A 24,977-nucleotide genomic window follows, 5' to 3' on the forward strand; every position below is an offset into this window, starting at 1 on the left:
AGAGATGCTTATGATGTAAGGACTGGGGTTCCCTTGCAAGGCCATCAGACTTTACCTTACCTGAGCTTAGACCTAGGAACCTGGAGAAATCCGTGAACTGAATGACCTGTCAGCTGACACTCTCTGGTAACAGCACTCTGCTCATGATATAGGAAAAAAGGAGTATGATTTTTGTTGTTGTTGTTGTTGTTTAAAAAAAAAGGAAAACAAAACTGTCAGCTAATAGATATTATGCAATAAGCACATCACAGAAATACAAAGTTCCCATGTACTTTCCCAGTGCCAGTCGCTGGGGAAGTCCAGTCAATAAGCACATTTGAGTTGGGTCTCCAGTTCTGGTTCTCTAAGTTTCTAGTCCTGAGTTCTTTTATAAACTACAGCTGATACTTCCAATTCCAGCCCTAGTTTCACAAACACAGGGGAAATCTGTGAAAAAAGTTTTATAGGAGGCTTGGGACCCTCCTTTGAGCTAGCCAACACAGTTTTTTTTCCAGTCAAACTTTCAACATACCCAGAATTCAACGATGAGTTTTTTGTTCACACTTGTAGAGATCCTTTCCTACCCTGTGAAACTTCTGTTCATTTCATTATCATTAAAAATCTTCAAATAGGTTTCAGGTGCTGCACAACAAGCTCGGTGACTTTCTTACCTCTAATCTTACAAAGGGATTAGACACTTGGTGCCCAAAGGACCATTCCAAGGGTAGCAATAAGCTTTCTTCTAAGTGACAAATGCCCAGTCTGCTCTATTATAAACAGAATCTGAGCTTTGATAAGTGGAAATGCCTGCCATGGCCACAGGTGGGGAAGAGTTAGTATATTTGTCCATCCTGGACCACACCCTTGTTGTCCAGGAATGGGCAAGTCACCCCAGTTTACTCTCAGTGGGCATTGAATGGGTGTAGGCAAATTACCTGGACAATTAAAGACAGAATGTCCAGACATCCCCAGCAGTAAGTCTGCATCCCAAGAACAGAACATATCTAACTCTGCAGGACGGGTGAACTGTTCTCAGCTCTGCTAGCCTAAGCTCTGCCTAGGTGACTTCTCAGAATTTCTATCTGGCTAACTTGTCATTTTTTTTTTCAGATGATATGCTAGATAGAGAGATATTTAGTATTCTAGTCCATGCAAATGAAATTTAAAGAATTTCTCTTGGATTTACTAGAGAATTCTTAGATTTTTTTTTTCTTTTCTTGGATATTAAGTCTTCAGTTAGTGGCTGAGGTCATCTTGGAGATTTCGTAAATATTTCTGTTTTGAGAATTCCCAGATCCATGAGGGCTTATGTATGCTAGCAGAGGGAGGAAAAGACCTGGTGACTGCAGAATAGGACCCTGGGCCAGAACTTATCATCATCGGACCACTCATTGAAACAAGGCCTCCTAGCTACACCACCTGTAAAAGAATGTGGGTTGAATGATCTACTAGTTGCCTCTCTGGGACATTGTGGCTACAACAGGACAATGGTGCATAGAGGAATGAGACACAAAGCCCTTTTCCTTTCAAAGTAAATGCTATGAATTGTTTGTGGTAAATTTCCTTAATTCAGTTTTTCTTTTTTAATCCAGAAGGACAGCTTTTAAAATGAGAGATTAGGAAAATGTCTGCTCAAGTAATTCTCAGAAATTACAAGATGATTATTTCAATTTTGTGTGTGTGTTTCTAGTGAGAGCTAGACTCTTAAGAATCTTATAAAATATCAAATTATCTCAATTTCTGATAAACATGGAGGAAAAGAACCAATGAACCTATTCAAGGTATTTTGGGGAGCCTCAAACTCAAAAGTCCTGTAGGTACTAAGCCCCCTGAGGGCAGGGACTACATGTATCCATGTGTATGGTCTCTTCCACCCCACGTCAGCATCTGGCACATAACAGGCACTCAGTTAGTGTTTGCAGTTAGATGAGAGCCTTTTCAGATGACTCTGAAAGACGGGCAAAGGAAAAGTGAGTTCTTATCAAGGCACAAGGTTTTCATTCATATCCGCTCTCCCTCCCTTCCCTTTTCTCTTCTTGCCTTCCTGCCTTCCTTCTCTCTCTCTCTCTCTCTCTCTCTCTCTCGCTCTCTCTCATGTTACATAATCCAAATGATTTGAAAGAATTTATTCTTCACAGTTGGTAGGGCTCTATGGAGCCTGCTTGAAAATGAATATGTTTCAAACTTGGTCTGTAATGAGGTGGGCCCAGGCATCAAGCCTATTTCTGTGTACCCTCTCATTTGAGTAGAGAATATTGAGATTGGTACAAGTCAGAGAAGCAAACTCTTGAAGGCTGTATTAAAATTCCTTGTATTGGAGTGACATAAACCCAATGAAGCAAAAAGAAGACATTTATTGGATCACCACGGGAAGGGCAGCGGCACACCAGACCCTAGAGATTAATGGAATGAGGACAAGAATGGAGCCAGGAACCCTGTCTCCATCTCTCAACACCACCTTTCTTTGTTTGTTGTTTTCCTTCAACCCACAGGCTTAGAACTACTCTCTGGTTGCAAGTGAAGAAATGCCAGGGGAGGCTTCTGATTGGCCCTGCTTATGTCACATTCCTGCCCATGTGGCCAGTGAGGCACTATGGTTGGTGACACCCTGGAATCACTGACTGCAGTGGGAAAGGGGCAGTTCCCCCAAAGAAGAGGTGCCTTTCCTGATGGAAAGGAGGGTGCTGGATAAACAATCAAGTGCATCTCCAGGGGCCAGGGAGTAGTCATAGAAACCATGGACTAAAAGAGGGCGATGATTGTTGACTGACAAGCCCTGGTTTGCTCCTAAATGTTCAGAGGAGTGCATTTAACGTGCACTTGGATAAATCAAAAAAAAAGGAAGGAAGGAAGGAAGGAAGGAAGGAAGGAAGGAAGGAAGGAAGGAAGGAAGGAAGGAAGGAAGGAAGGAAGGAAGGAAGGAAGGAAGGAAGGAAGGAAGAAGGAAGGAAGGAAGGAAGGAAGGAGGAAGAAAAAAAAGAAAATAAATAGAGAAAATAGAAAAATAGTAAATTAAATGGTGCAGTCAATTCAGCTTGACATTTCACTCACGAAGAATGAGGGGGTGACATGAATCTCAGTGGTCTCATTTCCCCACAGAACAAATATCTCTTCCCTTGACTTAAATATACTGTTTAAACATATGTACTTTTCACAGAACTTGTCACTTAAATTCAAGCCAACTTCTTGATTTAGTGCTGGACCAGAAAAAGCAGAGATCAGTTCCAACACTGGAGAGAAGCCCAGCTGGGCTCACAAAGATGCAATTGCTAAAGTGGTGCCTTCCTAGATTTTTCAGCATAATTTTGACTAGATGTGATTTTTACCGCATGCACTGACTGATTTTGGAAATTAAGCCCCTAGAAGATAAGGTGCATCTTATATTTTTCTATGTGCATCTGAGTTTAGTATTCAAAAGAAATCTCTTTACTGCACCTTTTTCCTGTTTGTGTGGGTATTGGGTAGAAACAGGAAGGATGACTGATGAGTAGATTTGGGAGGTGTGCGGTGTGACAGTATTACACCAAAGGAGTTTTTATTTGTGTAGAGCTTCTTATATTTTAATCATTCTTAAATGTGTGTATTTGTTTATAGACACTAGGCTAGGTTCTTTTCGATCATTTAATTCAGTCTTCCAGCTATTTTTTTTTTTTGATATTCGATTTTTTTATTAGTTTCAGGAGTATAGCATAGTGGTTAGACATTATGTAATTTACAAAGCGATCCTCCCAATTAGTCTAGTACCCACCTGTCACTATACATAGTTAATATAATATTATTGACTATATTCTCTATGTTGTTCTTTACATCCTCATGACTATTTTGTAACTGCCAATTTATACTTCTTAATCCCTTCACCTCTTTTACCCAGCACCCCAAACTCCCTCCCAGCTAATTCTTAAGTCTCAAAGGATCATCCAGGGTGGGATTGAATATCCTAGTAACCTAGGACACCTCTCATTTAGAGCAAGCCTCTAATTCAGATAACTCTGACCATTAAAACGGTGGGTCCTATATAATGAGACCAGTGCTGAATTCCTGTAATTTATGCCCTTTGATACCCATGTGCTCCCACAGTCACATAGAAATCATCTAATTCCTCTTCCTCTTGGCAGAATTTCAAGCTTTTGAGGAGACCTGTCATGTCCCTAGAAGTCTCCTTTTTATCTTCTCTCATTCCTGATGATGATGGTGATAGTGATGATGACACTAGTAATAACAGTCAGCATTTATTGGTTACGTATTATATGCCAGGTGTATATAATATATATAACAACTCTATGAGGTAAGTAGTATCCCCATTTTATGGATGGGGAAACTGAGGCCCAGAAAGGTTAAGTAATATATCCAAAGTTATACAAAGTTAGACAGCTAGTAAGTAACAGAGCCTAAATTTGAACCCAGGTGGTTTGGCCCCTAAGATTTCCCTCTTTTTTTTTTTTTTTATAAGTAATCTACCATCATTTTTTAAATTTAGTTTCAAGTATACAGTACATTGGTTAGACATCTATATAGTTCATTAAACGATCCCTCCAATTGCACCCTCCCTCCCCTGACCTAGCCAATGTATTAATGCTAACTGCATTCCCTATGCCGTGCTCCCCATCCCCGTGACCATCCATCAGCTATTAATTTGTACTTCTTTAGCCCTCCACCCCATTCTCCCAGCCCCCCAAGCCTCCCTCCCCTCTGTCCGGCACCAAATTGTCCACTATATTTGTGAGTCTAATTTTGATTAGTTTGTTCTTTTTATTCCTTAGATTCTGCATATAAGTGAAATCATTAGTGTTTATCTTTCTCTGTCTGACTTAAATACCTTCTAGGTCCATCAAAGCAATATTTTTTTCCATCCTCTTCTTTTTCTTATGGAGGGGTCTTGTTTTCTTATCCCTTCGGCCACTCTATCTTTTGGATGGAGCACTTAATTCTTTTCCATTTAAGGTACTTATTGATAGGAATGTAGTTGTTACCATTCTTTATTCCTGTTTTTGATACATGTTTATTCTTCTTAAAGAAGTCCCTCCAACATTTCCTGTAATACTGGCTTGGTGGTGATAAGTTTCTTTAGCTTATTTTTGTCTGGGAAGCTCTTTATCTGTCCTTAGTTAAAGTATCCTTGGTTGTAGATCCTGAGTCTTCATCCTGTCAAATATTTTTTACCAAACCCTTCTGTCCTGCATAGTTTCTTTTGAGAAATCAGCTGCCAGTCTTATGGGTGTTCCCTTATATGTAATTATTTGTTTTTCTCTTGCTGCTTTTCATATTCTTTCTTTGTATTTAAACTTTGGCATTTTAATTATGATGTGGCTTGGTGTGGGCCTCTTTGGATCCCTGATTTTTGGAATTCTCTGAGCTTCCTGGGGTTTTATGTCCATTTTCTTCACCAGGTTAGGGAAGTTTTCCATCATTATTTCTTCAAACAGCTGTTCGACATTTTGATTTTCTTCAGTTACACCAATCAGACTAATATTTGGAGCCATAATAGTGTACCATATCCTCCTTAAATTATTTTTATAATCCTGGCATCTTTTTTCTTGCCATTCTGATTGAGTGTCCTGATTGGCTTTCCTGTCCTCTAGATGGTGCATTTGATCCTCTTCTTCATTCACTTTGTTTATTCTTTTGTCGATTCCATTTAATATACTTCTCATCTCAGATAATGTGTTCTTCATTTCAGACTGGTTCTCTTTTATAATTTCCACTTCATTTTTATGTTTTTTTATCTCTTTGTTGAAGTTCTCACTGAATTTATCTACACTTCCCAAAAGTTCATTGAGCATCTTTATAACCAGTGTTTTGAACTCTGCATCTGTTAGATTACATGACTCCATTATATCTGGATCTCTGTTCCGTTCTCTCATGTGGTTTCTGCTTCTTTGTCTTCCCATTTTGGCTGTCTTTCCATGTCTGTTTCTATGGGCTAAGCAAAGCTCCTAAGTCTCCCAGTCTTATTAGTGTGGATTTGTGAAGTTGGTGTCAGTGGCACAATCCTGAGAGGGGTTCAGCTACAGGCCAAACTTAGCCCAAGCCTCTACCCCTCCGGGGCCACCTGTTAAGATTCAGCAAGCAATCCACAGATGCTGTGCTTATAGTTGCCTCAAAAGGCCACACCAGAAACCGAGGCTGCCTCCAATGTGAGACTCAGCAAGGAGCACCTGACTCACTGAGGATACACCTAGACGTGGCTTGGGTGGGACCTCGAGTTGGGGGAGGCAGGGTTTCATGGTATCCTCTGGGAGAAGCGACCTCTGTAATCCAGTTTGATGACGTCTGGGCTATGGTTCTGTGTCCGTGCACTGGTAGTGGGGGAGGGTTCAACAGGGAACAGTGGATACCGCTGGCACTTTTGTACGCAGCCTTGCCTCGGCCCTCACTCAGACAATGTCTCCTTGTAAGTCCCTCGTGCCCCCTGTGCGCAGCTGAATCGGCACTGGTGCTCAGAGCCAGCAGGTCTGTCACTGCAAAAACCCGCTCGTGGAAGCGGCCCCTTTAAGAGGCATATGCCGTAGCCACAGCCGCAGCCTCCTTCTGGCTCAGCCACTCAGGACCAGGCAGCCCCACATCCTTGCCCTGTCCTACCTTCTGCCATTACAGGGTGATTTCTTGGATTTCTTCCTAGTTGTATGGCTTGTTCCTCTAGATCCCAGGCAATTTTTCCTTGCTGCTGCTTCTTGTTTCCATCACGACTTTGATTTGGTTGCCGGAGGAATGAACAAAGCCTCTATCATCTATGCCATTTTTTTTTCTCCTCAGATTTCCCTCTTAACACCGTTGCTAGACGACACTCCTCTGATGTGACCTATATTATCTCCATCTCTGTTAGAATGACATCCAGAGGTGGACACAGTGCTATAGGCATTGTCTATCTATGGACTGCATTTTCCTAGTTAGTAAATTTCTGTTGATGCCACCCAAGTTTCCATTAGCTGCATGCTGTACCTCCTAGACACAGAAGCAAACAGAAGCACATCAGCATTCTTTACCAGTGTTGTTATGCCTGTGCCTCGTTTAATGTGTGAAGTTAACTCAGACCAAGCCAATTAGGACAATCACCACAGCTTTTTCGCAGTATTTGGGCAGCTAAAACTAGGGACCACATATTATAGAAGAGAATTTTCCTGTGTGAGAATCAACAACTTCTGTTATAACAATCAGGGTCCATGATTTTTGACTTCAAATCCGGGGTCACTTCCTGTAGCTGCTGCTACACTTAGGAGAGTCGGCTAAATCACATGGCTTCATTAGCCTTTGGTTTTCTAACAAGAGCCTTATGTTTTTGTTTATATCATTCATGATATTTTCCTCTAACATTCCCTTATGAATTCGATTAAAGTTGAGTATTTTTGTAAAAATATTGACCAGTGATTAAATATAGTGGGCAGAAACTGATTTATAGGCAATAAGCTCTGCTGTTTTAAGTGATCTGAAGGCGGTGTGTGTGTTGAAAGATAAAAAACAATTTTCAGAATTCGTATTTTATAATGTTGCTATTACAAACATATTTGCTAACTCTGGAAACTGGCCTAAATTACTGAGATCTAAATTCAATATCTTGGATGAAAATAATGATATTCAAGTCAGTAAGACATAATTTGCTTTCTTTTTTGAGTGTTATATACATTCACTCATGTAGCTATGTTCCAAAGCCTCCTAAGCTCACGGTTGAAGTCTACCTAAGCCAGTAATACTCTTCTTGTGCAATAGATTTCACATTTTAGTGCAGAACTTCATCATTGCAGAAGTGGGGATAGCAAAGTCACTGTGCCCAGTGATGTCCATGATTAAAAAGAGGTGATGCAGGTCATTAATATGCAGGTCATTAATATGAAGTTGCACATGTTACCAAATTTTCAATTTTTTTAGTTATAGTACAGACCACTGTACTTCATAAGTCTCATTCATTCATTCATTCATCATTCAATGAATGATTAAAGGCTCACAGGCCTGTTGATAAGTATTGGGATTACAGTAAGACACAATCATCCACTTTAACCATGTGATCAAATTTAGCATTACCAATAATAGGTATTAGTATTCAAATCAAATGTCATAATGTGCCTCCTGAGGAGATGCACTAAGGACACAATATCACCTTTATAGTTTCTTGCCAAACTTGTTTAACCTGAATCTAATTATGCGGAAACAATCAGACAAATCTAAATTTGGGGCAATGTACAAAACTGGCCTGGGCTCTAAAAATGTCAAGGTCAAGAAAAGGAAAAATAAAAGGCAAGAAACTGTTGTAGGGTAAGAAGACTATAAAAACATGATTAATTAAATATGGTAAATGAAACTTGATTGGATCCTGGATTTTCTTAAAAAGCTGTAAGGGTCATTGTTAGGACCAGTGGAACATTTGAATATCTACTCTGTATTATTTCATTATATATCATGTTATATCATATTGTTTATACTCTCTATTAAGTATATTATATTATTGTGTTAATGGTAGATGTTGGAGTATGCCAATAATATTGTCATTATATAAGACGATGTCTTTATTTTTAGAAGATACATACTGGAGTATTGAGAGGTAAATGTCATGATGCCTAAAGCTTAGTTTCAAATAGTTTAGTAAGAAAAAAATTATATCTATATTAATAGATATATTAATATCTATTTTATATTTTATTAATCTACTTTAATAGGTATATTAATATCTACATTGTAATATGTATATATATAGGTGATTATTTTATTAGTTTCCTAGGGCTGCTATAAAAAATTACCGGGTGGCCTGAAACAAGAAAAATTTATTTTCTCACCATTTTGTAGGCTAAAAGTCTGAAATAAGGGTGGTGGCAGGGTCACGCTCCCTCTGACGCCTGTAGAGAGGGTCCTTCCTTACCTCTTTCAGCTTCAGGTGGTCGCCAGCAATCCTTGGCATTCTTTGATCTGCAGCTTCATCACTCCAATCTTCCCCTCTGTCTTCACATGATATACTTTCTGCGTGTCTTCATCCAGATTTCCCTCTTCTTATAAGGATACCAGTCATTGAATTAGGGCCCATCCTAATCCATCATGATCTCACTTTATCTTGCTTATATCCGCAAAGACCATATTTTCAAATAAGGTCATATTTATAAGTCCTGGGTAGACATGAATTCTGGGGGGCAATATTCAACCAGTACAATATATAAAGGTTTTGTGGAAGGAGGGTGGAAGGGAGGGAGGAAGGAAAGAAGAGTGTATAATGTGGCAAAATGTTAACAAATGGTGAATTTTGGTGAAAAGTATGTTTATTTTACCATTCTTTCAAATTTCCTAAAGATTTGAAATATTTCAAAGTAAAATAAAATTTGGGGAAAAATGCTATACAAAAAATAATAATAATAATAAGGGGGAGGCAAGAGGACATGGACCTTGCCTATAAGGCTATCTTGATGTTATGAAGGACATAGTGGTGGGACATGCATCATGATGTTCTCAGTACATGTGTGACAGAAACAGAGACAATAGTGCTAACTCAGCTTGGGCACGTTACAAAGGGTTTTCAATGAGAAGTGACACCCAGCTGAATAGAGTTCTGCAAGACAGTGCAGGAATCAGCTGCAGGGATGAGGGTACACTTGGGGAACTGCCAGCAGGCCAGAATAGTTGGAACACAGGGCGTGTGTGTAAAAATGGTGGGAGCTGAGCCTGGAGAGAGGCAGGAAGCATGTCATCAAGATGCTGCATTGACAGGGTAAGGGGTGTCAAATATGTGATGACAGCAAGAAATCTAACTATGGGAGGTGAACACACAGTATAAATATATATATGCCTTACTGTTAAAGTGTACAGCTGAAACTTATTGGATTTTGTTAACCAATGTCACCATAAAAAAATTTTTTTAAAAAAGGATGCTGCATTAAGAGAATTGGGTTTTGCCATGAAGGCCAGGAGGTGCAAAGACTGGACTTTAGGCAAGCTATAACCTAAGCAAATTTTTGTTTGGGGGTAGGAGTGTGGAGAAGCCTGCAAACAACCAGTTGGGAGATTGGTGGGACAAATAGATAAGAAATAAGGGGCATCAGAGGAGGGGAGGGTGTAAGAAAGTAGTGAAGTAGCTAAAACCAAAAAGGCTTGCTGCTGAATGGTTAGAGAGGTTGCAAAAGAGGAGAAAAAAAGGTGGCTTGGGTGACTGGGTGGTTGATGTGGCCTTCCCTGCAAGAGATACAGGTGGAAGAGAAGGAAGAGCTACAGACAGAGGTTGTGGGGGGCAGGGGGCGGGGGAGGGGGATGCAGGCTGTGCGCAATTTGGACGTGCTAAACTTGAAGGGCCAGCTGGAGGGCTCAGTGAGATGACCGGAAGCACAGGAAATGGACCTGGCCTGGTGACTCATGTGTATATTGATGTTGAGTGCTATCATGCATTTTGAGATTTTCCAGTTAGAGTGTAGAGAGAAAAAGTATGTAGTGACAAGTAGAAGGCCAAGCATGGAACCTGAAAAGCAGGGCAAAAGGAGAAGGCCAAGCGAAGGAGACCAATGAGAGGTCAGGAACTTGCAAAATCTGACATCTTAAAGACAGTGACTCCCTTTGTACATTGTCGATCTGCAGCCACAAGAAGGAAATAAAAGAATGTGAGCGAGAGGTCCTCCAGGAGGAAGTCTTGGGTACACTGTACAACATGCAGGATAATGGCCTTCCCTGACACACTTGGAGTCTCTGGCAGGTTGTTTTTAAATGCCATTTGGTAAAGTCAATGTTCGCATTTTGATAATTGTCCTGTCCAATGGCTTATCCTAAACTCTGGCCTGGGACGTAACTGTAAGAGCCTAGGTGTGGTACATGAGAGAGAAACTGGGTGAGTGAAATATAATCATCCTGTAGCCGCCAGCCTTGATATCCATGACAGATCAAACAATCGAAGTGCATTGTGTTCCGCTGCTTGCATCACCTGGTCATGAGTTGTCAATGGAATCTGTGGAATGGATTGTTCTCTTGGAGTCACCCAATATCCCTGAACAATGGAAGCACACATTCTTCGTTTTATATAAGAGCTAATAAGGAATGCGCCATCCACTCGATCAGAAGCAGGGAGCTGTCACTGAGGCCTGCCTGCCTGCTTGCCTCCTTTCTCTTTCTCTTTATCCTCTGTCCTCCTCATTGTCCCACCCTCCTCTTTTTAAAAAAGAAAAGACCAGGCGGGGAGGGAAGCCTTTTTGGCACCAGGGACCAGTGCTCCTATGAGAATCTAATGCCTGAGGGAGGGAAGGAAAAGAAAAAGATAGATCCACTGTGCACAGGTCACTAGAAGAATGACACCACTGGTTGGAGGGAAGATAAATATGAAATAAGAAAAATAAGGATAATTCTGGGTTTTACACTTCGTAGAATTTGTTCTTATTTCTTTGTTGGTTTTTTTCATTAAATACTCTTCTAGAAAGAAGGCATTAAATATGAGACAACTATCGTGAGCCCCCTCCTTATACATTGAGGTTTAAGAGCTGAGAAAATCCCCTTCTCCAACTGCAATATTTTAGGGTGTTTTGGTTGCATGTAACATGATCCCCAACTTAAAATGAGTTAAATGATAAAAGATACTGATTAACTTAGCACTGGACAGTTCAGAAGCAGTGGTTTCAGTGTCCGTTTGATTTACTAACTTGCCAGATATCTTTACTTTCTATGGTGTCAGTTTCAAACTAAGGCTGGCTCCCTGTTTCAGTGTTCATCTCGGGAGACAGGAGGCCTGCCCTTAGCACGGGGCTGGATTGCCCATGACCCTCTGGCCTGGGAAATGTCATGTGCTGATTGGCTAAGCCTCGGCTTTCCTGAACCAGTCCATACAGCACAGGTGAGCTCATCCTAGAGACAGAGTCATCATGTGCACAGCAAAGGAAGGGTGGAGTGGATAGAGGGGTGAAAACCACAGTGCCCACTGCTATAGCTCCTAAATTCCTTCAAATTCCTGCACCGAGGATTAAAACTTTATTTAAAGAGGACTTTAAGACTCTTGTTCTGAAATTTGAGATAAAATTGAAATAGTAACAGTAAATTTATACTGAAATGTGTTGGGGGAGTAAATTTTTACTGGTTCAAATGTCAAGTGAGCTAAGAAGTAATTTTATTTCTCTACAATTGAATTAAATTAACTCATGACCCCCAATTTCTACTTGTTAATAGAAAACTCATTCTTTCTAATCAAGATAAATTCAATTCTTCCCATTTAAAACCCGGTTTTTTCTTTGTTTTAATTTTTGAAAGCACTGGTTAGCATTCAATGAACCTCCATCCATGTAACTTCAAGTCACCAGGACGTAAGCTCCCTACCCCCACACATACCCTTAATCTTCCTCTCCGCCTTTCTGCTAAAGCAGCAGTCCTCAACCTTTTTGGCACCAGGGACCAGTGCTCCTATGAGAATCTAATGCCTGATGATCTGTGGTGGAGCTGAGGCCGTGATGCTCGCGCCGGGGAGTGGCTGCAAATATAGACCAAACTTCTTCCCTAGCTCACTTGCCTGTCATTCACCTCCTGCTGTGCAGCCCAGTTCCTAATAGGCCACATACTTGCACCCGTCTGCAACCCAGGGGTTGGGGACCCCGTGCTAAAGAATTTGGCCTTCACCATGACAATCTGCTTTGGGAGCTTTTCCTTCCCCAGAACTCTGTAGTAGCCCTAGGAGAAGAGAGAAATGGGTTTATCCCACACCATGGTGGGTACCAACTCCCTGGTGGGTGTGAGACGCCTGCTGACCCACTCTATCTAGGAGCCAGTGAGGGCCTGTTTCTGATCTGGGTACTGCTGGGGGCCTGCCAGTGAATCAAGACGAGCAGATTCTCTCCAAGGACTCTAGCACACCAGGATGAGAGCTGTATCAGGATGTGACTCTAGTCTTGAGAAACCCAATCCTTCTTGAGTAAATTTTTAGCCAATTCAAGATTCTTCTCCTCCTACCACTTTTTTTTTTTTAACCGTTTCCCTAAGGATGATCTTGATTCCTAGCATTCTTATGTACGTTCTTGACATTTACGGAATGGGCAACCGTGAACTCCTCCTTGTAAAGAGGCCTCATCTGAGCTGGCTTTGGCTTTTGGCATCCGTCTGTACTGCCGTCTGCTGCTGATGTCCATAGGCTGCCCCTGCCCTTTGGCTTCCAGGTCCCCACACTAAGAGGGCAATCCCAGTCCATCGGCTTTCTCTCAGCTGAGCTCTTGCCTGGACTCAGTAAGGAAACGTGTGTGGGAAGCCACGCGAAAAGGTCTGCTGTTTTTCTGTGCTGCTCTGATGCTGCAGGAACTTGGAGGTGGAGGCAGAGGGTCTATCTCACATGGTCTTTCCAGCTTGACCTGCCTGGTGGCCATTACCCCTCATGTTGGCATAGGGCTCTCAATGAAAATATCTCCTGGCAGAATTCTGGAGGGAGAGTGGAGGCACAAGTCCTCCTGCTCTGAAGCTCCCAAACCCTTCTGAGGGTTTCCATCATCCCCAGCCCTGGGATTTGGACTTTCCATCAGCCACCCTGACCAGTGACTTACTCTCTTGCTCTCTTTTTTGCTTTTTTGTCCAGCCCAGCAAAGATTTTTTTAAAATACCTCTCTGTCTAGTTTGAAGCATGGTGGGTAGGTGAATTTTACATAATTTTCATTTTTTTTTTTTTTTAATCTCCAAGTTATCTCATAAACCCTACTGCTTAGTAGTTTGGCTCTAGGTCTGGACATTGACTGCAACATGTGATTTGGAACTATTTTCTCAGCTTTAGCAATACCATAGAACTTTCTCACAAATTGAAGAGTATGCTATGCTCAAGCTTTTTTTCTTATTGATTTTGTTTCTGGAAACACATTTAGCACAATGTTCCCTTTGCTGGGGCTCTGGGTCCAATTCTCTTGAGGTGAGTAGTGATATAGAGAGATATGATATTCACTTTTTTCTACAGAGATTCTTATTTTTAACATTGAAAAAATGGTCTTGTATAAAAAAAATCATTGCTTGCAAGGCAAATGGGAAGGCATTTAGGAGCAAACGACAGCTGTTTCTGCTGTTTCAGTAGTGGGCTAGTTTGATAAGGTATGGATTAGCAAAGTGTTGGATAAACATTGGGTCAAGTCTGGTTGAATACTTCTAGTATGTGGTATTGCAACTTCATGTTCATTTCCTTTTTCTGTGAGAAATCTGCTTCATGAAAAGGCACCCACAAGTTTTAGGCTCCTAAAACAAGGCTTAGGTCAGCTGCTGTGATGGCCAGCTCACAGCCACAGCTTGCCTTTTCATCCTCCAGGGTTTTGTTAATAGAAACATACTTCTTGATTCCTTTAATGCTTAACTGAGAGTAAATACCACCAACATGGTTGAAGGTTTCCTTAGAGTTAAAATTATGTGTAGTTCTGTTATCTTTAGTATATTTAGTTGCTTTCCCTTTTTTCTCAGTAGACATTGAATCTAACATTCTTGCTGAGTAAGTGATAAACACTCACAAGATGAAAAATACAACTTGGAGGGGAAAAAAACTAGAGAAAGGTTTTCTTTCTGGGTAGAAGGACAGAGCACATGAGATCTCTAACTCTCACACTCATACAAGCTTTGAACAAACAGAACATGGAGCAGAGAGGACCAGATTAACAAGTGACACTCAGATAAAAAGCCCCGCTCGCCTCTGCACTGGCACCCTCCAGAAGGCTTGGTCACATATGGAAGCTGGATACTGACTCACTGGTCTTTGGGGGAGGATCCTCCTAACCAACTTCTCAGTGGACTCAGATGCGTACAAAGGAAAAATTGCCAAAGATGTACTTGCTTTCCCAGGTTGCCCTAGGGTACATTAAATTAGCCTGAAACATGACTTCTAGATTCGACATGTGGTTGGGAGTCCCCCCATGCAGAGGGCTGATCGTATGCATTGTTCTTTGCCATTTTATGTAAAAACGTTGAGCATCTGTGGATTTTGGTATTTGTGGTGGGTCCTGGAACTAATCCCCTGTGGATATCAAGACATGACTGTGTTTAATTTTGGGGGGGAGTCAAAATTTATATGTGGATTTCTGACTGTGCAGGGGTCGGCAACACTAACTCCTAAGGTGAGTAGTGATATAGAGAGATCTGATATTCACTTTTTTCTTCAGAGATTCTTATTCAACTGTATAGAAATAGTTGTGCTGTTTGCTAGGGTTTTGCAATTTCCACCTCCAGTACCCTCCCACTCAGAGTGTACATAGAATAGAATCTTTTTACTGTGTAGCCAATGAAATGACAGGATTTCCATTAAAGCATTAGTCAAACGGTGGCTCTAAAAGCTCTGAACATTGAAAATACAATCTAATAGGATAACTCAATAAAGTGAAGGTTTAGCCTATGTCCCAACACCAGCATCATGGAGGGACTCAGCTATGTTCACTCTTTAATTAAAGACAAATATAATTCAAATATAATTCAAATATAATGTTTGTGAGACTGTCACAATACAACACAAATAATTTGTACAAAGAAGTATAGAGTAGTGGTTAAGAGCAGTTTTTGTGAGTGATAGTCTTGGGTTGATCTCAACTCAGTCACTCTCTTAATCCCAGCAAGGTGCTTAACCCTGTGCAAACTCGAGCTTCTTCTCCAGTATACTATGAATGGTGTACATGTGTGTCAAGAGACCAGTCCTCTCAGCCTTCGAGGAGGTGCTATAATGGGAAAAGATCACCATAATCTGAGCTTCTGCATCTATCAATCATAACTGTGTTTTCCTCCTGGGCTTGGTTTGAGGATTAAATGCAGATCCCCCCAAAATGTTTGCACAGAACTTAGTAAATGATTACCAAATGACAATGTGCCTTGTCCATACAGCCCTTGGCCAGCCATCCAGTTTAGCCAGCACTTGGAAAACATCTAAAAGATAATTACCTCCCACTTCTTTGCACAAAGAAAATCTTGAAAGCCAGGAACAAGACCATCAAACAGATGATTCCTTTCCAAGAAGGCCGATGGTGATGGCCATTGGAACCAATCCTGCTCTCTTTGACGGCTTGCTCTTAAAGACTTCCTTCTTTTACAATAAGTAGCTGGAAAGTATAAACACTCCAATCTCCTCTTCTCCTGGGAATAAAGTTATTTCCTCAAATTTAAGAACCTGGGGCAGTTCATTTTCAATACACAAGAAGAATCAGGGCCAGAATTTATTTTTCCACTTGATGAGCTATCGTTCTGTTTCATTTTCGTTGTGGACATCTTGTAATAATTTACTTCATATACTGTGCTTACTGTAGGGACATATATGTTAGGGTCAGAGAGGTGGCCAGAGTATCTATAAAAAGCAGAAGCATAGTTAAATTGAAATGGACACTTAGAAAAAACCTAAGTGAGATTTGGTGATTTCCCAGAGAAACTCAATGGCCAAAGTCACTGGAGTCAGAAACCGTTTTCTCATCACTTTAAATTGTGTTTCCAGGCTGCTCCCATTTGTCCCCAAGGGACTGGCTGCTTCAGTAGCTCAGGAGATGAATGACTCTGCAGAAGACAGACGTGAAGAGTCTCTGGGCATATCTTAGAGAACACTGTTATGGAAAAGCCGAGGTTGAGCTCATAACTGGTGCAAAAATGTTTAAAAGCAACACAGTGTGCAGAGGTTTTGTATTTAAAAACAACAACAACAAAAAAACCAAAGTGATAAGCATATAAAACCGCCACCCTCTCTTCTTGACCCAATTAGCTGTTCGGATGTGAAAAATAATAACTGATATTACATGCACTTAATTTTTTAAAGGACTTTGCACACAATCTGGAAAGCGGGCAATAAGTGGAAATAAGAGAGTTATGCTCTTTAGCCAAGTTTTATTTTTGCAACTGCAGAACACAGCCCCGTGTCTGGGGTAGTTAGTGTCTTAGAGCAGAGATGGGAATCTGGAGACTGAAATTCCAATACCTATGTTATAACTATTTAGCTCTATGACCCTGGGGCCAGACAAAGAAAATCTTGCACATTTTCCACCTTTAAAATTATTATTTATAAGGTTCAAGTGTCCATGGAATGAAATTCAGAGACACAGGGGTTCAATAAATGAGGTTATACATGAAAGACCTGGTCCAGGGTGTGGTATGCAACAGGTGTACCATAAGGTAGCCTCTGGTGCGTGTGTAGAGCACAGAGTCCTAGGACTTTAGAGCTGGGTGGAGACTTAGAAGTTATTCTATCTCCTTTATTTGTCTTTGCTTGTCTCCACTGTAACCCAATGTGCATTGATGTTACAGATTAAATTCTCATAAAACAATTTTATTTCCTGCACTTCCAAGCTATTGGGGAAGCTATCAGGGGTGGGTGCAACCGTCATTGCTGTTCCCAAGTTCAAACACATGGGACAATTACAACATGGAAGATAAATTATCTGTTTAGTTGTCTGTTTCTTCTTGACTGAAAATTCCTTGATATACAGAGCTCTATATCCCAGAACCTAGCACAATGTCTGGTGCAAAGCAGATGTTCAATACGTTTTTATTGTTGTCATTGTCAATCGAAACATAAAGGAAGATGTAGCCCAATCCAATTGGCTTTAAATTCATCTGAAGACATGATAAGTTAGCAGATGAGTGATATCTCATGGAGCCTAGACAATGATGGGACATCAAAGGATAAGCACTTGTTACTGCTATCTGGCACTGCAGGGGTGGTCAGCATCATTAGCCAGTAGTTTCTCATGATGGTCTCAAGAGAAGCATAATCTCTGATGAGTGCTCTGACTGTTGTCCTGAGTCTTTTATAACCTTAAAGCTAAAGTTAGTACCGGCTTCTCCCCAAGGAGGCTAACCCATGCAGGCTACACTTCTCAGTCTCCCAAGTCAACTGGCTTCTGACAGCGTTTGACCAATGGGAAATGGATGATTGGAGGGTGAGAGAAAGACAGAGCCAGGGTATTTCTCCTGTCTCTTGATCTCAGATGGTGTCTATGGCAGTGGTTTTGTCTTCTCCACAACACTAAATCTTTTTTGCCATGGCTCCACCAGGCAGACCTCCAGGGTGGCGGAGGTAGGGGCTGATAGTAGTTTTTTGCTGTGGCTTGGGAGTTCAGCCCCTATCTATCTAACTAATTTTCTTTGTTACATCCCCTCTGTTCTAAATATTTATAGTAATTTCTGTTTTCCTGGATCAACTCTAAAACATGCACCATTCTAGCTTCCCACAACTGACAAGAAATTAATCCAGCAGTATGTATGGAACACTTATTTTATGTTGCCTACTATGCTAGGTACTGAATCTACAAAAATAAATAAGATGTTATCCCTGCCCGGGAGGAGCTTTCAGTCTGATTGAGGAGACAGACATATAAACAAAGAATCTATGAGGCAGTGAAACAAATTTGTTAATGAAGTTTATTTACTAAGTTCAGTGGTACATGAGCCTGGAGGGAGAAATGGCTAACTTGGGGAGAGGGGAAGGTTTTAAAGAAGAGGTAGTTTAACATAGTGTTAAGACACTAGACAGGTCATGGCAACTGCTAGGTTCAAATCCTTCCTCCAATATTTATTAGCTGTATGACTAGAAATAACTGGGGTTGTTTTGTTTGCTAGTTTGTTATTTTAACCTCATTCTATCTTAGTGTTCTTATTGGTCAAATGTAAATAATAATAGTAACTACATCATAGTGTTATGTAAACGTTCAATGACTTAATGGATATAAAGCATTTAAAATAGTGCCTAGCTCACAACAAGCCCTAAAAACTATTTGATATTATCATAATAATTGTTGTTTGAACAATGAGGAAAATATAGGTGTTCAACTCTTAATACAGTACCTTGCACATAGTAGGTGCTCAGATATTGGCTGACTCAGTGAATGAATCGGCTAAATAAATAAATGAATAAATGAGTTTATCAAGCAAATGACGAGGCATGAGAAGAAGGGCATTCCAGGTACTGGGCAAAAGCACGGTGGTCTGGAGCACCACAAGTCTGATTGGTTTGGATATGTGTGTCAATCTCCTATGAGTTCGATTGATGTGAAGTGTCCCCCACCCCCACCCCCACCCAAACTTACCTCTGGCTACTATGATCAAATCAAGCTCCTGGTCTGCAAAGTTGAACTACTATCTCCTTCCTTTTTCTAAAGGTTCTTTTTTCAGAGTCAGTAAAGAACATTCAAGGAAAGCAGTCCTGAGTGGGATGTGGTGGTGACGGAAGGGTTGCCAGACTGAGCAAATAAAAATACTGTACATTGAGTTATATAATGGACAATTTTAGATAAAGAACGAAAGACATCTAGATATTAAGATGGTTGTTTTAATGTTTGTGCCATGCACACAGAGCTTATGACCCATCAGCATTTTTTTTTCTAAAATGATAAATCAGGCCTTAATATCACCTATACTCTGTAGTCCTTGTTTCAATTTCCTCTTTGGGGACCACGGAAATGATTTACTCTCTGGGTCAAGTTTTACATAATTCAAGAGCCCTTATAGCAAATGGCCAGTGAGCTTTCCAGGTCCAGGTCAATAGCCTTTCTCTCTAAAAACCCTCTTCATTCTGTCTGACTGCAGTAGGTATGCTCTGGTCTGAACAGAGACACAGCATTTCCTGTTGCTAATTATGTTTGAAGCTTGGGTATGCTACCTCGCATTGTTAGTTGTCTTTCTTTTTTATAGGCCTTTCATTTCCAAATAGATTACAAAGGAGGAAAAATCAAATGTTCTTGTATCTTCTGAGCCCAGCACACAGCAGGTGCTCAGTATATTGGTTTACTTATAAACTAGTAAAATGAACATTTACACTGGATGTTGCCAGCTACTGGGAGATGTGTTGCCTAATGGACTTTGGAGGTAAACTGTGTCTGAATTCCAATTCCTCCTTTATATTTAATATTGGACTTTGGGGGCAAGTTACCTCACATTCTTCCTTTGTAAAGTGGGTGCAATCGTAATCGATATCTTGAGATTGTCTTTCAGATTAAATTGATTAACTTTAGACTAATGAGCAACTGGGAAACATTTCCAACTGGAAGTTATAGTTATACTGATGACAATTAATAAAATTTAACAGACTGGATCCTGACCACCATTCTCAAACTTCAATGTTAGGAAGTAGAAACTAGATTTGGTAAGATATTTTAAATTAGCTATGTTATTCAGCTGATTTAATATTTATAGAAAACCAACCTGCAATAGAAACCAGGCTCTCACCAATGGTGCATGATCATTTAATGAATAACCCATCACCATAAAATAGGTGGAGAGGCAGGCTGCAAACAATTCCATATGGGTCACTCGGTTGTGGCTGCTCCTCCACATCCATCCCCCTTCTCACAGCACAGAGTTTTTGAGTGATTAAAGTTAGTTTGGGCAAGGATTCCAGACAGGGAAAAGCAAATACAGGGAAAAGCAAAAAAGTCAGAGGTCAGGGGAGAAGAATAAACCAGAGTCAGGGAAGAAATGCTGAGCTGATAATTGAAAGATAATGGATGTGAGGGTAAGTTTCAGAGGCATAAAAACAGGGAGTGCCAGACACCCGAGCTTTCTCAGGCCCAGGGTTACAACTCATCTTTAAAAAAGGTCTATGGAGCATGAGTTTCTAAATATTTGGGCTACCCAGCATGGAATTTTGGGAAATGGCGCTGTTGAGTAAAGCCATTAACAGATTGCTTTCCTTTCATTTCCTTCACTGGCAGGACCTTCTGTTTATGTCTCCTCAGTAGCAACTAGAAGGAGTAAATTTACTAACAAGTATCTGTGTGCAGTGGGCCACTGGATGGAATTTTTATCATGCAAAAATGATCCTAGATGATTAGTTGAAAGATTGCCAGGAATCTCTGGAATCTCATTAACCCTCAGCTGAGCACATAGAAGTTTTATGTTAGGGTAAAGTCAAGATGAAGCACTTATAAAAATAAGCTGTATTGATTTCTTTACTTTTGTAAATATTTGAATTTTGAAATAGGCATCCATTCCCAGCTTGTTCTCAACTAAACAGGAAGCTGGAAATCTGTGATGTAGTGGGCCAAGGATAGGCTTTGAGGTTAGATTTTGATTGAACACCTAGCTCCACTGTTTACTAGAGATTGTAACTTAATCTTGCCATGCCTTGGTTATTTCATCTGTAAAATGGATATATAATCATCCTCATTCCACAGATTGTATGGATTAAACCAAATCATAAAGCACTAGACCCTGGAGAGCATCAGAGATTAAATATCCTTTTTCTTTTCTCTTCTCTCTTATTGCAATCTCCCTCCAACACTGCCCCAGCAATTTTTCAATTTGGAACAACCTTTGCTAAACTTATGAAAAATGTAGGAGACTTGCAGGAAGAGAGGGAGTGAGCCATGTGACTACCTGGAGAAAGGTATTCCAGACCAAAAAAAAAAACAAAAACAAGTGCAAAGACCATGCAGTAGATGTATACTTGAACTGTTCAGGGAGTCTCAGGGAAGCCAGAGTGGCTAAAGGTGAGTAATCCCAAGGGAGAGTGACAGGAGGAAATGTCAAGCAGATACAGAGGGGAGATTGTGTGATTGTATAGGGCTTTGGAGGCCACTAAGAGGACCTGAGTTTTTACTCTCAGTGGGTTGGGAAGCCATTAGATGGTTCTAGGCTGAGGAGTGACCTGTTTGACTTAGTTTTAAGATGATCACTCTGGCTGCTGTGCTGAAAATACATTATGAGATGTATATTAAATCATCATGTTATACAACCGAAATTGATGTATGTTGTATGTCAATAATATCTCATTAAAGCTGGAGAAAGTTAGAAAGAAAGAAGGAAAGAAAACACACTGTGGGGTAGGAATGCAGAGTGAGTGGAAGGAGCATGTGGGAAAAAGTGGTAACACCAGTTAAGATCCTCCTAGAAAATGCAGGTGGGTGATGGTAGCAGGTCAGCATGTCAGTGTAGATGGTGGGAAGTAGTCAGATTGTGAACATATTTTGAAGGTAACAATGAGGCTTTGCCAATGAATTCAATATGTCATATGAGAGAGACTTCTTTAAAGTTCTTGGTCTGAGAAATTAGAAAATAGTGATGTTATTTGCCATAAAAGAGTAAGTTCAGAGGAGGAACACCAGAAGTTTAATTTTTGCCTTGTAAACTCTGAGATGCCACATAAATATCCAACAGCAGGCGATTGAATATATGATCTTGGAGTTCAGATGAGATACATTCTATACAGAGAAAAGGGAATATAGCTGGATGAGGATATAAGATTGGAAGGTTTGGGTTTTTTTCAAGATGGGAGAAATAATTGAATGTTTTTAGTGATGAGAATGATTCAATAGAATGAGAAAATGTAATAATGCCTGAGGGGACAATTGCTGGAATAGTGTAGATGATAAAGGATGGGATCTTGTGGACAAATGGGAACATCGCTATAGCTGATCCATCTCTAGTAACAGAAAGCATGACAAAGTACATGTAGATCAAGAAGTCCATGTAGTGGTATGAGTTTGAGGAGTTGTATTCTAATTGTATCTGTTTTCTTGGTGAAATAAGAAGCAAAGTCAGTGCGAAGATGGTGATGAAGTGTTGAAAGTTTCAGGAGAGCGACACAGCTACGAAATTGAAAAGGAGAGTGGAAGAATGGATGGCTTTGGGATTGCCAAGTGAATGAATTTAGAATTGCCAGGTAGCATTAAAGGCTGACTTGAGGTTGAAGGTCACAGATTTAAACTGAGGCCAGCCACTTTCATCTGTGGAGATATAAGTATGGAGTGGGTAGAGAGCTCAATTCAACCAAGAGTAGGGTTTTGCCAGTTGAGTATGAATTGGCAGAAAGAAAAGAGCAAAAGAGCTGAGAGTTTATGCAAATAACTGATTATAATCCATGGACTTTAAGATGAGTAAGGAAGGCCGTGAGCACATGAAATGGGTGAGAAGCAGTGAAAGAGCCGTAGGACCAGTGAATGTTAGGTCTTTATGAGATCAACAATTATTAGAGTCAGAATTTTGGAAAAAATGAACTGGAAAGAGAGGAGGGGAAAATGCAAATCGAAACCACAATGAGATATCACTTCATACCAAGCAGGATGACTATAATAAAAGAGACAAATAACAAGTGTTAAGGAAGATATAGAGAATTCAGAACCCTCATTTACAGCTGGTAGGATTATAACGATGCGGTGACTTTGGAAAACAGTCTGGCAATTTCTCAAAATGTTGAACATATAGAGTTACCATATGACCCAGCAATTCAATTCCTTGGTATACACCCCAAAGAAATGAAAGCATACATCACTTAAAAAGTTGTATGCAAATGTTTATTGCAGTATTATTCATAATAGCCAGAAAGCGAAAATAACCCAAATGTCCATCAACTGATGAGTGAATAATAAATTTATACCGTAGAATATTATTTGGCAATAAAAAGGAATGAAGTTCTAATACATGCTACAATTTGGATAAACCTTGAAAATGTTATGTTTAGTGAAAGAAACCAGTCACAAAAAGCTACATATTGTATGATATGAAATATTCAGAATAGACAAATATAGAGAGACAGAAAGTAGATCAGTGGTTGCCTTGAGCTGGGAGCAATGAGGGGACAGGGAGGGGTGATGCAGGCTAATATGTTAAGGTGAATTTTGGGAGGAGGAAGGGGTGATTAAAATATATTAAAGTCAATTATGGAAATGGTTGTACAACTCTGTGAATACACTAAAACCATTGAATTGTATACTTTAAAAGGGTGAATTTTACAGTATAAAGCTGTTGCCACCAACCAAACAAAAACAAGATGGCGGTCAGAGAGTGGGATGCTCAAAATTGAGATTATGGAGGGTTTGCGCATTGGTAATGGCAAGAACTTGGGTCTGACCATGGAAGCGAGTAGCTGAGATGCTTGAAGGAGGGAGTCAGGGAAGACAGAGGCTCAAGTACTGGGGATAATCCATGAATTTATGAGCATCCAGTGGGGTGGCAGGAGTAATGTTGGTGAGAGGTCTGACAGTGAGTCAGGGGTAAAAGTCTGCAGGGAATGAGGAGTGACCTAAGGGCTTGCAGATGACTACAACTAGGAAGCATCATAGCAGGTGGGAATCTGATAGCAGGCAGTGTAAAGGTTGGGTGGGGTCAGAGAGACTGTTCTGGAATTTTGGTATTTGTGAAGGACAAAATATCTTTAAGAGTTAAGGGCCTACTGTACTTTTCCCTCATTCATTTATTCATTCATGCAACACACATTTATTCTTTTTCTAGTACCGTGATCCACTCATTTGTTTATCTCTGAGGTGCGGCCAAGCATGGTACAACTGACTCTTAGGATGGCTGCAGTGTCCCAGATGCTGTATGATGATCTTTCAATGAGGTTCTCCACTAGTAGAGGGTTATACTGATAAGCATGTAGCCTTTCCTCGATTGCTGTCATCATGTTGGCATTTCTGTTGTTTAGTTACGCTAACGTAGTAAAAGGCTTTATTTTTTTGAAGGGGTGGTGTGCTACCTATTTTATTGTTGGTCAAGAGAATGTGTGATGTGCTTTGGATTTGGAGAGATCTGGGTTTGGATTTTGGCCCTGCTATTTATAACTTTGTGATCTTGGGCAACTTACTTAATCTTCTGAGTCTTAGTTTCGTTGTCAACAAAATATGTACCTCATAAGTGTTGGTGAGAATTAAAAGATATGCATATCAAGCTCCTACGAGATCATAGGCACACCAGAGATGTTCTTTTCTCTCTATTTTTTCTTCCTTTGCCTTTATGCTAATGTTGCTTCTACTGTTTTATTTTCAGCTTTTAGCAGTTCCAGCATCTGGCTTCTATCAGAAACCTTCTAGGGATGGTTGAAATTATCAAACTGACTTCCAGATTGGTGTAGAGTCACTCTAATAGTGTACTTGAGAGTAGCATAGTATGTTTCTCAATGTGTTTTATGAAATTTTTTAATCTCAATCTTTAAAATAACCTGCGAGGTACATAAAAGAGATATTGTATTCCTAATTTATGGAAGAGAATATAAGGTACTGAGAGTAATTTACTGAGTATTTACTAAGTGGCATTTTTCTAAACACTTTATAGGTATTAACTTAATCCTCACAATAATCCTATAAAGAGTGTTATTATCCTTATCTCACAGAAAGGGAGACAGGCACAGAGAGGTCAAATAACTTGTTGAA

The 24,977-nt window shown here is 40.3% G+C and overlaps 1 protein-coding gene and 1 non-coding gene across 5 annotated transcripts in view; one reads left to right on the top strand and one right to left on the bottom strand.

Moving 5' to 3' along the window:
- The window catches only part of SHROOM3 (shroom family member 3), a 281,729-nt gene that overhangs the window by 58,918 nt on the left and 197,834 nt on the right, over positions 1-24,977 (top strand). Inside the window, exon 1 of one of the 4 annotated variants that reach the window (XM_039845508.1) lies at positions 13,694-13,801. The exons of the other annotated variants lie outside the window; for them this stretch is intronic. Coding sequence (XP_039701442.1) covers positions 13,709-13,801 — 93 coding nt within the window. The 5' untranslated portion in view covers positions 13,694-13,708. Of the gene's footprint in view, positions 1-13,693; positions 13,802-24,977 lie in introns of those variants that run through there. 4 annotated transcript variants of the gene reach the window in all.
- LOC120588699 (small nucleolar RNA SNORA3/SNORA45 family) lies at positions 12,689-12,808 on the bottom strand. The gene has a single exon (XR_005649284.1). It is a non-coding gene; the product is annotated as a small nucleolar RNA SNORA3/SNORA45 family (small nucleolar RNA).

Source organism: Pteropus medius, unplaced genomic scaffold (assembly GCF_902729225.1).
Source record: "Pteropus medius unplaced genomic scaffold, Ma_sr-lr_union100, whole genome shotgun sequence".
Classification (NCBI taxonomy): domain Eukaryota; kingdom Metazoa; phylum Chordata; class Mammalia; order Chiroptera; family Pteropodidae; genus Pteropus; species Pteropus medius.